This window comes from Epinephelus lanceolatus, chromosome 7 (assembly GCF_041903045.1).
Source record: "Epinephelus lanceolatus isolate andai-2023 chromosome 7, ASM4190304v1, whole genome shotgun sequence".
Taxonomy (NCBI): domain Eukaryota; kingdom Metazoa; phylum Chordata; class Actinopteri; order Perciformes; family Serranidae; genus Epinephelus; species Epinephelus lanceolatus.
In genome coordinates, this window is record NC_135740.1 from 27,375,147 (window position 1) to 27,389,407 (window position 14,261).

General features: G+C 40.5%; 1 protein-coding gene across 2 annotated transcripts in view; it reads right to left on the bottom strand.

Moving 5' to 3' along the window:
* The window catches only part of slc16a2 (solute carrier family 16 member 2), a 38,336-nt gene extending 36,702 nt beyond the window's left edge, over window positions 1-1,634 (bottom strand). For both annotated transcript variants that reach the window (XR_013491819.1, XM_033631732.2), the window contains exon 1: window positions 670-1,634. Coding sequence is in view for 1 of the 2 variants with exons in the window: in XM_033631732.2 (XP_033487623.2) it covers window positions 670-1,087 (418 nt within the window). In the remaining variant the exon portion in view is untranslated. The remainder of the gene's footprint in view (window positions 1-669) is intronic.
* Window positions 1,635-14,261: the final 12,627 nt, after the last annotated feature.

Sequence of the window (14,261 nt, forward strand, 5' to 3'; positions counted from 1 at the left end):
AAAACTCAAAATGCAGCAATAGATCACATATCACACTCGTATTTAGGGGATGTACAAGTTCGAAAGTTTGTCTGGTCCCACTTTTCAAGTGTACTTCAAATGTTTGTGGTGTTTTTATAAGTTTCAGCCGTCAGGGGAACAAACTTTATCAAAGGGTTGTTTGTGACTGAGGTAAATGGATTTGCAGCAGTGAGTCAATGGAGTTAAAATACCCACATCACAGTGGATCAGTTAAATGCCTGTTAATGATTGAACATCAGCATGGTGCTCTCCAAAACATCCTGAACAAGGAGCGAGCAGCATTTGCAATGCAATGCATGGATGCTTCTTTCGAGGCAAAAACAATGTACAGACTTCAAATGCAGTGCCAGGCACATGTGTAATATGACACTATAGTGTGCTACTTAAAGTGCAGCGTAAACTCACTTGAACTCTGAGCTGACCTACATCTCTTCAGAGGCATGGATGCATGTGTGTGGCATGCAACCTATACTGTGTTCACTGCTATTAAGGTGGTGTTGTTCTCATCATCTAATGAATATCCACTGCAGGTGTAATATCCAAATGAGTTGTTGTAATAAAGCATGCATGCAAATGTACTTCAGTGTACCTCTTGTTTTGTTTCATCGTCATCATCAGACTCTCCTCAGCCGACTGTCTGGTACTCACCCACTTTGAACTGCGCCGTCTTGTCGTCTGGGACTGCATGCTCCTTCACCAGCATCATGTGCAGGATGCCGAAAGAGTTTTGAATGCCGAAGATCGACCCATTGCACCAGGTTGCCGCAAAAACCACCAGCCAGCCGAAGCCTCCCTCGGGTGGGACGAATGCGGGTCTGTGGCCGTGCTCCTCCACCTGGACAACAACCTCCGATTCAGAAGCTGGGGATGGGGGCGGCTTGTACAGCTGCACGGTGCTGTCCTCCTGCACTATTTTCCCCTCGCTGCCCGCCGCCTGATCATCCTTGCCTCTGTCTGCTTCTTGGGAAGCATCTCTTTGCTCCGTCTGAGAGTCTGCAGCTGGATCCTCAGTCTGGGACACTCCGCTGCACGGCTGCGCCTGATTGTCTAGCCCGTTGATCCCCATGCTGTCTGGTCTGGTGGTGGAGAGGTTACTGTGGGCTCTTGGCGCACATGCATGAGATATAGGTCACTGACATAAGAGCACTGATTTGAATAACAAATTTGATTGGCTATCTGTCAAACTGTGCGAGACAGACGGTCCCTGGCTGAGAGACGAGCCTCCTACACGCTGCTCGGAGCCCAAGTCTGAGCGTCAACTTCAGCGAATAAACCCAAACCTGCAGACGTTAAATGTGTCATTCTGGTCGGAGGTCTGTATTTTTCCAGGAACTAGCAGGCACCGCCTTTCTCTCCTTTAACAGCGAGCCCGTGTCACCACACACAGCCTATAGACTAAAACCATATATTTACTTTTGCTGGCTTCCCCCGCTCGATGCCACGAAGGATCATCAACCTGTGAAAACGTCCGATCAGTCTCGACACCGTGTCGTCCCGTCACGCAGTCCGCGCGCTGTCCGCAACATCACCCCCGGTGTTTAAAGAAACGACTGGGCGCTCCTCCTCTTTCATCTGCTATCTTTACACGGTGTAAATGTAAAATAGGTAGGCCTGTGTGAGTCCCGGAGGCTGTCTCGGCTCTTAAAAGTGTCAACAGAGCTACGGCCGTCATTCAACAGCTCGCCCCCGCCTCCCTTCCCCGGCGGATGGACGGTTGGAACCAATGGCGGAGCGTCGGCACAGTCACGGTACAGTTGTGGGACGAGTTTGCACTTCGTTTTTCACGGAAATAGCCGAGTGTTTCAGCTTCAGTTGGTTTGACACGAGCTTACTTTCTTCCTCCTCAGACTGGACGGGTAACTAACGAACTAACGCTACATCCCAGTTAATTTATCGTCGACGGTTACATCCGGTCCAAGCCTATCTGAGGTTAAAAATGCCTGATTTTTGCGCATAAATTAATATAATTTTATCGAAGAGGGAGATGGGTTGCTCTCCTAACTTAAGGTCGAAAATCCTCTGAAGGCTTCTTTGGTCAAACCACACGCAGTGACGGTTAACAGCCAGACTATATAACGGCCATATAACGTTACAGTACTGGTGAGTTTACTATTTATCAACGTGTTAAGTATGTTATAAAGTAGGTGTTAACAGTTGGGAACAAACAAAACAAGTTCAGCCGGTGCTCCTTTGACACCTGAAACAATATGGTGCTTTAACCACAGAAGTTTGCGTTGCCATATGTGTTTAATGGTTTCCTACCTCATGTACAGTAGCCTACATAACACTTCCTGTACATACTGTCCCAGGAGTAAAAGGTTATCTCCATGTTCCCGCCTATTTCTGGGCTGACCCCAGCTAAGGTGGGTGTCCACTCTTCACTGACTCAAATATATCCATCAAAAACTAGATTCAGATTAAGACAACTTTATAAATCAGACCAGGGGGCAATTAGTTATAACAGCTTGCCTTTCACACATACTGTAACATGTAGACACATAAATAGATGAGTAAAAATAAATGAAAACAAACACAAAATGTACCAAGGAGCTCAGGGGAATAAATGAATTCATGAATAAATGATACAAAGTTATTTAGACTCACAAGTCAGTCTTTAGACACTTTGCTTAACTAAAGACTGATGACTTTCTCCCTGATTTTGTGTTTAGATGGGCGGATACAATTTCAGAGTTTAAAAAAACTCCCTACGTTGCAGAACCAATAGTAAATCTGCAGGGCGGTCCGTCGGTGGCTCGCTGAACTCTTGTGCTTGTAAACATAGTCCCACTAGAAACACGTGTAGCGGTACAAAATGGCTCAGCCGTACTCGCAGAAAACGCCGTCAAAGTTAGTGGATGTTTGTCGCGTTTGCAGCGACACATTCTCACCAACTAAAAGAAACAAAGATAATCTTTTACAAGGCCATGATTCATCCGTCCGGCCGGACTATAGACTATAGAGGGAATTCCTTCTATAGTCTATAGTCCGGGTAGAAAACCAGCAGAGCTATATATATAACTTTTTATATATATATATATATATATATATATATCACATTTTTCACGTCACTGTATCACCGTTTAGACTAATCCGATGTTTGTAAAGTCTATAAACACAATGATTGAACAAACGTTACTATTTCTGTGTGCACGTTTAGCTGGGCTAACCGTTAGCTGTTAGCCCTGTTAGCCGTTAGCGGTGCCTGTAATAGGTAATAACTCGTTAAACGGTCCGTGAAAAAAATATCTTTTCCAGCGGATATCTTAGTTACAACATGATTGAGCTAGCAAAGCAGTTTTGTGTTGCTATGTGTGGTATTTATTCAGTTTTAGGAAATCACGATGTCTAGAAAGCATCAGTGGCTGCAGCTGACAGGGACAGCTAACAGCAGCAGCAAAGCTAACATCAGGACGTCATCTGTTAAAAGCCTCCCGTTGTCAGATACGACATGAAACTACTCCAGTTATCTCAATCATATTGTAACTAAGACATCCGCTGGAAAAAAATATTTTCTTCACGGATGAGCACACGTTTGATAAAACGGAGTTAAATCTCTCGGCATCCATTTTCAAGCTCTCTGTGTGTTTGTTTCCTTGAGGACGAGAAAAGGGGGAGCGCACATTTCCGAGTAGGCGTGTCCTTTTCAAAAATGCAAGAGGTGTTGCCGGCCGTTTTCGCCGGTGTGTTAAACACACTTTAGAAAGGAGTGTCCCCAGACTATCAGAAGGCGGAGATCTCTGATTGTCTGGTGGCGAGACTACAAAGTTAATAGACTGATTACCAATAAAAGAACAATAAAAATCTACAGAGAATTTAAAACAGGGAATAAAAGATTTTAAAAAGCGGTTAGTCTTGTTTCAAAGGGGAATATGGTGGCCTACTTTTTATCGATTGCATTTTTGACAAAGTATATCTTTTACAAAATTCAAAGTACCTTAGCAGTATGAACTTACTCCCTTTACAAGTAGAAGTGTAAGTAGCCCACACAATATAACTACAATAAAGTAGTCTCTATAGATAGATAGATAGATAGATAGATAGATAGATAGATATGTAACCCTCTTTTCTTGATTGTAGGTGTTCCCCAGTTCTTTCATCCCCACAAAACAAGAGCAGCTGGGAACCAGTAAGCTCATAACCAAAGGAACACAATGACTCCACTTAAACACCACACATGAAAATACAAATGAAACATTATACAAAGTACTATAAATGACAGTGAAATAATAATTTACCAGTAACTCAATACTGTTAAATCTATGTTACTTAAGTATAAATAATATACCCATTAAATAACACAGTAACTTGAGTAATAAATAAACCAAAAATATAATGTGTGCAGTAATTATGGATAGAGATAGATAGATAGATTTAACTGACAAGACTTAAAATGTACATGACATGCTGATCACAATGACAGACTGTGTAAAACGTGAAATTGTCAAGAATTGAAATATGCAAAAAAAAAAAAAAAGCCTTCCTCTTTTACAAGATAACAAACTGAATACCAAAGTAAGAATTACATTAAACATAAAAAAAACATTAAAAGAAAACAGACAACGAAACATCAGGTATTTAAATAGGCCTGCATACAACCATTTCTTGAGATCTGATTTAAAACGCCTTATAACTGCCGACTATCTATGCAGAAAAAGGCCTCACAGCAAGAGGGTTCCTAGTTTGAATCCGAGGTGTGGGGTTCAAATCCTGGGGTGTGAGTTTGCATGTTCTCCCCATTTTACTCCGGCTTCCATTTTTTGGGTTGTGTCCACATGGTTTATGCGCTTACTGTAAGTCACTTTGGATAAAAGCTTCAGCTAAACAGTTGTAATGTTATGTAATGTATGTAAAATATGAATCTACAAATGATCAAGTATCTGTCACTGCAACAGGCGATCCTTGTAGGTGAGTAGAAAGTACAATGTGTCATCTGAACTGATCCACTGAACAGAGAAATAAAGTATAAAATTGAAATGCTCAAGTTATATATACATGCTTCACAAAGTATAGTGATGGAGTGAATGTACAGATGTTGTCATGTCTCACTGTTATCTTTTAATCAAGTAAAACATCTGAATACTCCTTACATCACTGCCAAAAACAACAATTTATAGTGTGCAGTCAGGCTGGGATGATAATTATATTTTGTTTCTAGACATGTAGGTCAAGCGTAACGTTTCCAAACACAAGATGTTCTGCCTCTTCTGATTCATCTTTATGAAGTGAGTGAGAGGGAGCCAGAGAGAAAGAGAGGCTCCTCAGGCAGAGATAATTAAAGAGGCAAAAATTTCACACTTGAGCAGAGTTTTTAAGTGAGTGAGCAACAAAAACACCAGCTCTAGCTGAGATTGTATAATAATCTTTTTGGATATGCCAACTATGCAATATAAGTGTTCAGAATATGAAATGCTTTTAGCCACACTGTGCCCTTTTGATCCTGTGTGTTTGTCTTGTGTGCCCCCCTGGCACAAAGACTAAATCTAATCAAAACCTATTTACCAGTCCGTTAGATTCAATTAGATAACCTCAAACAGGCAACAACCACTGTCAAATTTTTCCCAGAGATACTCCAGGGGATTTGTGTGTTTTTTGGATTCATGTGATACAGCTGAGAAATACAGGTATTCACCACTAAGTGGAGCTAAAACTCTGTGTAAGGAGCTGTTCAGGGCAGAAGTGACCCGAGGTTTGACTCTCAGTGGAGTTGATTTTCCTACTATGTTACAGTTCACAATCACTTAGCCCATGTATTTGTCTTTGTTTTTGTTTTTTTAATTATATAGCTGAGCTTCTGACTGCCTATGCTCCAAGTCATGATCTGAGATCCTCAAACCTACCCTCACTAGTCGTCCCTAGATCGAGGCTGCTGTAAGTAAAGGTGACCAGGCTTTTGCCATCAAGGCCCTGAGGCTCTGGAATTCCCTGCCTGAAGGAGATTAGGCTGGCCAGTACACTACCCGTTTTTAAAACATGCTTAAAACATATTTTTATAGGTTTTATTTCCTTTATATTGTTTTGTTCTGTTATTTCTATGCACTTTGTGAAGCACTTCGTAACCTTGTTTAGATAAGTGTTAGACATATAAATATTATATTATTATCCTTATGGTGCAACAGGTTGTAGGCAGCTGACTTTAACCATAATTCATGTTTATATAATGTCAACCAAATTATTACACTTAGAGAACAATCCCAAACTGATTCAAATTGTTTCATATCATGCAGTGTTGGAGAGTAATTAAATACTTGTAGTTCAAGTGCTAGTTTTACTACAGTTTGCAGTAGCTGGGTGACAGATTAGCTACATTCAAATCTCAGTAGTTTTTTCCTGTAGTCAACTACTTTGGATCATGTAGTTTATGTTTTCTCAGTGTCAGCGATTGTCATTTAATGACAGTCACCTGCTATTTGACAAAAATCACCTCTGGTTTGCAACCAAGATGTCTGCAATCAAATACTACGAACTTCCCTAAAAGTTTAGCATTTTCCTGATTCCACCCCAACAATTGCTACCTGTCCTCTACTTAAAACACATCCTCAGGCTGCCTCTATGAGAGCTGGCCTACACTGGGGTCTCATTTATAAAACAGTGCATAGGATCCATACTAAAAACATACATACAAACAAAAGCCAAAAATGGTGTGCACCAATTTTTTTTTTTGACAATTTCTACAATCAGGCTTCCACCTCACTATCTGCATCACCAGTTTTCGTCTCCAAAATGTTCCTAAGCACAGGCCAGAGCTTCTCCCATCACATCTTCTTGTTTTGTACATCACAACATTTGCATGGGAAGTTGCGTATGCCTTTTTTTAGGCTGTACGCAATATGGTCCCTAAATCCAACACACATACACTTTACTCAGTAGTACAGTAGTTTGGATGTAGTTAAACTACTTTTTGAATCTAGTTTTACAAGCTAATTTTTTGGGGGACTACTTAAAAGTTTTAATACTTTTCACTGTGAAGTAGCTAGTAGTCTGGTGAACTACAGTTTTAATGTAGTTTTCCCACCACTGCACGTAGACAACATGATCTCATCCCTACTCATATTTTGCAACTTGGGCAAAAGCCCTGGAGTTACTAAAATGATGTCAGGGGCAGCCTTTTGTGTTGTGAAGGGGTTGGCGGTTTGGTAAAGGCAACAAAACTACTTTTTTATGGTTAGGAAAAGATCCCGAATGTCGCAAAAAACCACCTGGGTTTGATTGGCACCAACATGGTAGTAGGCGAGGGTTCGCAATTAGGTTTAGGCGGCAAAACTATTTGGTTATGGTTAGGAAAAGACAGCAGAGGTTGCTAAAAAACATCCAACTGCAAGTAGCACAAATGCGGCTCAAAATGCAGTGTCACTACAAAACACCCTGCTTTGCGTGGCACAAACGCTGCCACCACTGTTTGTCAGTCTAAATCACCAGTCTCTTGGGTCACCCTGAGTGCACTTTCACGCTCATTAAACTGCATCCGTTGTTCTGAACGTCCAATAATAACACAGATGGGTCTACATTGGAGTTGGTGGAAAACCAGATGCGTCTCACACAGATGTTAAAAGGTGCCACATGCCTAAACAGTGTATTTTGACACCTTGAGAGTGAGAGCAGGCTGATCTGGAATAGGTGAGATGTGTTTTAGACCACTACAAACATGCTGCAGTATAAAGGCCTTCTGTAAATATTGATTTTAATCTAGTCCTGCAGTCACACTGGCAGGTAATGACCCATGGCCATCAGTGCAGTGTGGCCACCATGCCAACTTTCCACTCACACTCTGTGTATGTTATATTGTGTAATCTATTTGAGGCGTGTCATCAGGAAACACCTTGAGACATGTCAACATGTGATGTTGCCATAGCATCAGCACTTAATCCAGGTAAATCTTGTCTTGAATTGTCTCGTGTAAAATTAATATGACAGTTTTCCTCCCCAAACAAAGGTTAATATCTATCAACATCCATGGATATTCAGTTAAGCTGTGTGGATTTAAGCTGAACTCTGTCTGCTGCAGGATGTTTTCTGTGATAAGCAGCCCACTCTTTTGATTCCACATAGTTTATAATCACACAAACATGTAGTGGAGGCAGGAATGTGGGACCTCGTCATCAGATGGAGCTGCTTCATCATCACACGTCTGTTTCAAATTAGCCCAATGAGGATCAGTTAGACTGTATAGCGAACTCTGGCTCCAGTGTTTTCAAGCTAAAAATAGCAGTTCACACAACTTCAGAGGGTCCAATTGCAAGACTACCCTGGGATTCCTTTTGAATGAAGTAAAGGTCAAAGGTGATGGGGACATAGCCATCAGTAGTGCTTCCTGTTTAAATTAGAATACTTCAACTCCTCGGAGAGGTGTGGGTAGGAGAGGGAATGAGCATCTGTGAGAGAGGCCCACACATTTTTGAGTTTGATTAAGTCACACTGAGGGATGGAGGCTGACTGGCTTAGTGAGTGCATGTGAAAGGAGAGGGTTTTGTTTTAACTTGCTAAACGGAGGGGAATTCCTGCCTTAATCGTCTATTACTTTATTGACTTAAGAAATGAAAGCATTAAGTTTCTGTAAGACTCTACAACGCTCTGGTGAAATTGTGGCGCTATCTTTGATCACATGATGGCGGCACGGATACGTGCAGGTTGTCCGACACATGTTCAGCAGCATGCTCCAACACGCTGCAGTGGTGAGCGAGGGAGAATGCACTGGCGGGCCAGTCATTTTCTCGAGTTGGATGACTCACTTTATGGCTTCCTTTTGTCCTCGGAGGCTTCGGAGCAACAGTTTTGAAAAGAACTCCAGCATGCTGGCCTGTCAGTGGCAGCGGAAAATGTACACAGTGAACTCAGTCTCCTTTGTGATGTCGCCCACTTTGAAGAAAACTATTTAAGGGTCAAAGGTGAATACCAGGACAACTTAACTCACTACCAGTGAAGACAAATCAGTGGTGCAATCTGAGCATTGTCATGTCTGCCTCTTGCGCAGCGCCTGGTTTCACCCAAAAGATAAGTCTAGACATTCATCAGGGATTGACCAACCTGCCCATGACCATGAGTGTTACTCAGCAAAGAGCACAGACGCGCTCAGAGTCCTTTTGTTTTCTCCCTGATAAGTGATAAAGGATATAATAGTCGGAGGCAAAGTACACAAGACAAAATAAGTTGATCTAAAAAACACAGATGGTTTGAGGTTGCTGTAAAAACTTCACATTCTTGTTTCTTGTCCTTTTCCCTTATTTGAACAAGAGAGGAGCTCTTTGGTTTTACAATGTAATCCAACCCGTACACAAGTATGAGCTCACTCGTACAAATAGCACACGAGCTGGTCAAAATGTTTCTAATGCCTCCTCCAGTGGCTCACTCATACAGTATTAATAGCTGTATTGATCACAGGCTAATTCTATGATCCCCAAAAGAAGCAATGACACACATACAGTGCCATGTCACGTTATATTTGAAACTGTGTTGATTCAAGAACAGGGTGAGATGCTTTAACAATGTTGTATGCCCATTACAATTAGCAGTTAAACTGTTTTATGCTTATATGTTAGTTCAGATATATTGTACATAAGTCCACCGCCATGTTTCTTCAGTAGCCCAGAAGGGACAAATCAAATACTGGCTATAGATAGGGCCAGTCACGTTTTTGTGTTGGCCATTGTACTTAGCAGCCCCTCTGTGACAAGCAGCGTTGGAGAAACACAGATTTTTTAAATATGAAGCTGATTTATTCAGTGGTTTTATTATTTTTTCACCTGGTCTGTTTGTTCTGGAGAGGAAGAAACCTCTGTGGATAATTTGGCTTCTAGTAAAAACCTGCTGAACGTCTTGAGCTTAAGTTATGAGAGGAAAAAGATGGGCGCACATTAGTGTTTGCTAGGCCAGGAGTCCATGTGCAGGGCCATTTGTGTTGGAGAGGAGGAGACCTCTGTGGATAATTCGGGTCAGAGCTAAAAAACTCCCTGAATATCTGGGTCATAAAAAAGACGAGCACACATTTAGTTACCAGAGCAGATGGCTGAGCACACATTAGCAGGTGCTTTGGCTAGCAGCCTGTCTGCGATGAGCTGAACAGCATTGAAGACACTGATTCTTAACATAAAAACTGCTTTATTCAGTTTTTTTTAATTCAGCTTAAATCAGTCGTTCCCAACTGGTCCAGCCACAGGGCTCAGATTCTTCCTTAGTCATGGTTAAAGGTCCACAGAGTTTAATATATTCAGCGTTATACTTGCGTTTGGCCATGTAGTCGAGCTAGTTTGCTGTCCATTCTCTCACTCATTCCACAGCAAGTAATGGCACTTCAAAGAGTGCATTTTACAAACTTGACACGGTTCTGAGTCACTTGTGGTCCATTCAGAATGGAACCACGACCCACCAGTTGGGAACCACTGGCTTAAACCATCAGGTCCGTTTGTTTTCCCATTTTCATCCACTTATCCAAAGTCGGGTTGTGGGGGCAGCAGGTCGAGCAAAGCACCCCAGACGTTGCTCTCCCCAACAACGCTTTACAGCTCCCCTTCGCCAGACAAGATATGTAATCCCTCCAATGTGTTCTGGGTCTGCCCCAGGACCTACCAATGGGACGTGCCCTACCATCCTACCAATGGGACGTGCCCGAAACACCTCCAGCAGGAGGCACCCGGAAGGCATCCTGATCACTTGCCCAAACCACCTCAACTGGCCCCTTTCGACATGAAGGAGCAACGGCTCTACTGTTCCTCTACGCTCCCTCCGGATGTCCGAGCTCCTCACCCTAACTCGAAGGCTGAGCCGAGCCATCCCATGGAGGAAACTCATTTCAGCCACTTGTATTCGTGATCTCATTCTTTTGGTCACTACCGACGTCGATGGACGCAGAGGAGTAGACCTAGACCTATCGCCCTAGATATGATATGCACCAATACACCAAACCAAATTCCTCCTATGTGAAACCCAATAAACTGCATTCTGATTCTGACATGACCTTATGCAGTCGGCTGGTGAAATACTTGATAACAACCACTGTACTGGGAATCTGAGAAACGACTTGGAGCTCAAAGTTCCTGCATTGTCTTGTTCAGGAATGAATGTTGAAATGAATCACTTCGACTTCTGATAAGTCACAGCAACCTGTACTATGCAGTTTCGGGCAGGTTGTTCGAAGTTATCAGACATTGTGGACAGAGGACAGATGGGGGGGGTGGAAGAGATGGTTGTCTCATGCAGTCAAAACAACTTGACGCTTGAAGCTGGAAAAGCCCTCCTCTTTGATCAACATCTACGATGGCTTATCAGCACATGTACGTCTGAATTTTCCACTAAATTGTGTTCTGTAATAACTTACAATAAATACCAAATTCCATGGTAATTGATGTAGCTGATGAGATATTTCAGGCTGGAAAGAGATCACAAGAGCCAACAGATACTCATAGTTAAACAGTAAATAATGTTAAAAATGTCTTGGGAACTGTATGATTCCCCAAGATCTAAAACAGACATATGATTAGCTGAACATTTCAGTCTCTTCCAAGAAGGGCCAATTTTCTTTTCCATTGCATATTTTCTTTTTCCTTCTATAGAAATATCTGGCTGGAAGCAGCCACCCGCCATTGCAAAACACAGCTGGGTGTGTCATCTAGCCAAGAGAGAAAAGATCATTTGGATGCAACATGGCCTCCATGTGACAACAAGAACCAGGAGGTGCAAAGCTATCACTGACGTCTCTCGCCTCCCAGGCACCGCCTTTTCCAATCAGTCCCATGTAGTAGATTTCAAAACGTCAGCTCATTCCCTAGAATCTCTGCAACAAACAATAAATTTTACAGAAAACTCGTTAAAAAGGACTTGTCACGCTTTCATTCATGACTCACCCTCATTCTCTTTGAGCCAGCACATGATGATAAAATTAACAATGATTGCCACAGACTGCCATTCAGCTCTAGACCCACTAGAAATGTAATGTCATGATTAATTTAATTCAGCCCCTTTGCCAGTTTGGAATGAGCAAACAATGTGCTGCGTCAAGCTCACTCTGCAATTAGGAGACAGATTACTAGTATGAAAAACTACACTCAGTGTTGGAAAGTAACTAAGTATTCAAGTACTTTACTTTCATACAAACTTTAAATAGTTGTACTTAACTTGATTATTACAGTTTTCTGCTACTTAACACTTCTACTCCACTACATTTCAGAGGGTAATATTGTCATTCCCACTACATTTGTCTGACAGTTTTAGTTACTTTTCAGAATAATAATACAAAATATATTCAACAAATTAACTATGAATCAATATTTATAATCCAATAATATAATGTATGTTATTCTGAAATTGGCCATTCTGCATTATCAGCACTTTTCGTTCTTTAAGTATATTTCGATGCAAATACTTATGTACTCAAGTATATTTTTCAATGCAAAACTTGCAAAACTGCAATTTTTTAAATTTATTTTTATTTATTTAACCCATATTTAATCAGGTTATCCCCATTGAGATCAACAATCTCTTTTACATAGGAGAATTGGCCAAGTCAGCAGCATTTCAAAAAACGTTATAGCCAAACAACAACACAATAAAGATCATAAAAGATATACAGTAACATGTAGAAATATTGTCTCAGTTCACGTAGTTTGAACTCTTTTTGAAGGTTATTCCAAGAAAGAGGAGCAGAGTCAAGTCAAGTCCATTTTAATTTATATCACACATTTCATATGACAAGCGTAAACTCAATGTGCTTAAGATACATCATACATGACAAACATAAAATATCATATAAGATAATAGAGTGCTACACATATAAAAACAATCAGGACATGATAAAAAACAAAATTAAAATGTATTATTATCATTATTCTTAAAAAAGGGTAGATAATGACAATGATAATACTAATTCCTAAAACAAAAAATACACTTAAAAATACGACTAAAAGCTTGTGGAAAAAAGAGACGTTTTCAGTTTGCTTTTATGTTGTTTATGTTTATGTGTAAGAGAATTCCAGCGAGCACATAAAAGCTGCCATTCCCAGCTCAGTCCGTGCACTGGGAGCAGACAACAAAACTAAGTCTTGAGATCTCAGACTATAGCTGCAGTCAGATCTCTGTTCAATCAAAGCACAAATGTATGAAGGGAGATTACCCGCTATGGCAGTATGGTATTGCTATTTTTACTAAAGTACAAGATGTAAAGACTTCACCCACCACTGTTTAGGCTACAGCTAATTTTATTCTGAAGTTAAGTAGGTTTTGGATTCTTTCACTTTCAGTCTTAATCTGCAAACATATGGAGTCAAGTCACTTGAATTTGACGTAAATCAGGTTTGAGTCACAACTTTGTGACTTTAGATTTGACTTACAAATCAGTACAGCAGCAAAAAAGACTTGCAACTCAACAACACTAATGACTCCTAACTTCACATGAACTCAAGTCTTGTGACTTGAAAATACCTGATAATTTCCAACATGTTCAAAGACTAAAAAGTACACTATTTAGACTTTAGTGTGCTGCAAATCAGTTAATTTCCCTTTATTTCTTAAATCGACTCTTTTAATTTCATTTACACATAAAACATGCAACAACATACAATAACACCCTAAGGGAAAAATAGAAAATGTCTTTCAAATTTGGGAAGAGAAAGTTATAGACATTATATGGACAGAAACATACAAAATTAAATTCTGTTGTGGTGCTGGTTAACAGTGCTATGTGTGATGAAAGTGTCATGTCAGCATTACTTTTTCATGATTGAGTTCAGTCAAACTTATTATAACAAACATGTTTTAACAAATATTAAAAAGCATTCACAGTGTTAGTAAATGTAATATGTTATTACTTTGTTGTTGAAATACATTTAGTGAAGAACGCATTTGACTTGTTTAGGACTTGAAATTCAAAGTTTAGGAGTACAAAAACTTACTAGTGACTTTGTCCCACTTCTATTAATCTTTAGCATGTACATGTATAACTAATTCATGCATAGAACTGAACACACAATATTCATACATCATTCTGAACACCAAATTCTCTCCCCAAAAATTTAATGCAGAAACAATAATACATAAATCTATACTCTATTCCCTGCTGTACAGTTAAAGTGGCCATACATTTAAATCTGTCTACAGTGTTTATTCATCTCCCAGGGATTTATTGTTTCAGCCCTTTTCTTGCGAACATGTTATTAAATAACTTTGTCTTCATGTGAACATGAAAAGTTGATTTGTACATGCAAGTGCATACTCTCACAACCTCTCTTAACTGCGGTTTGCTTTACGTTGTTGGT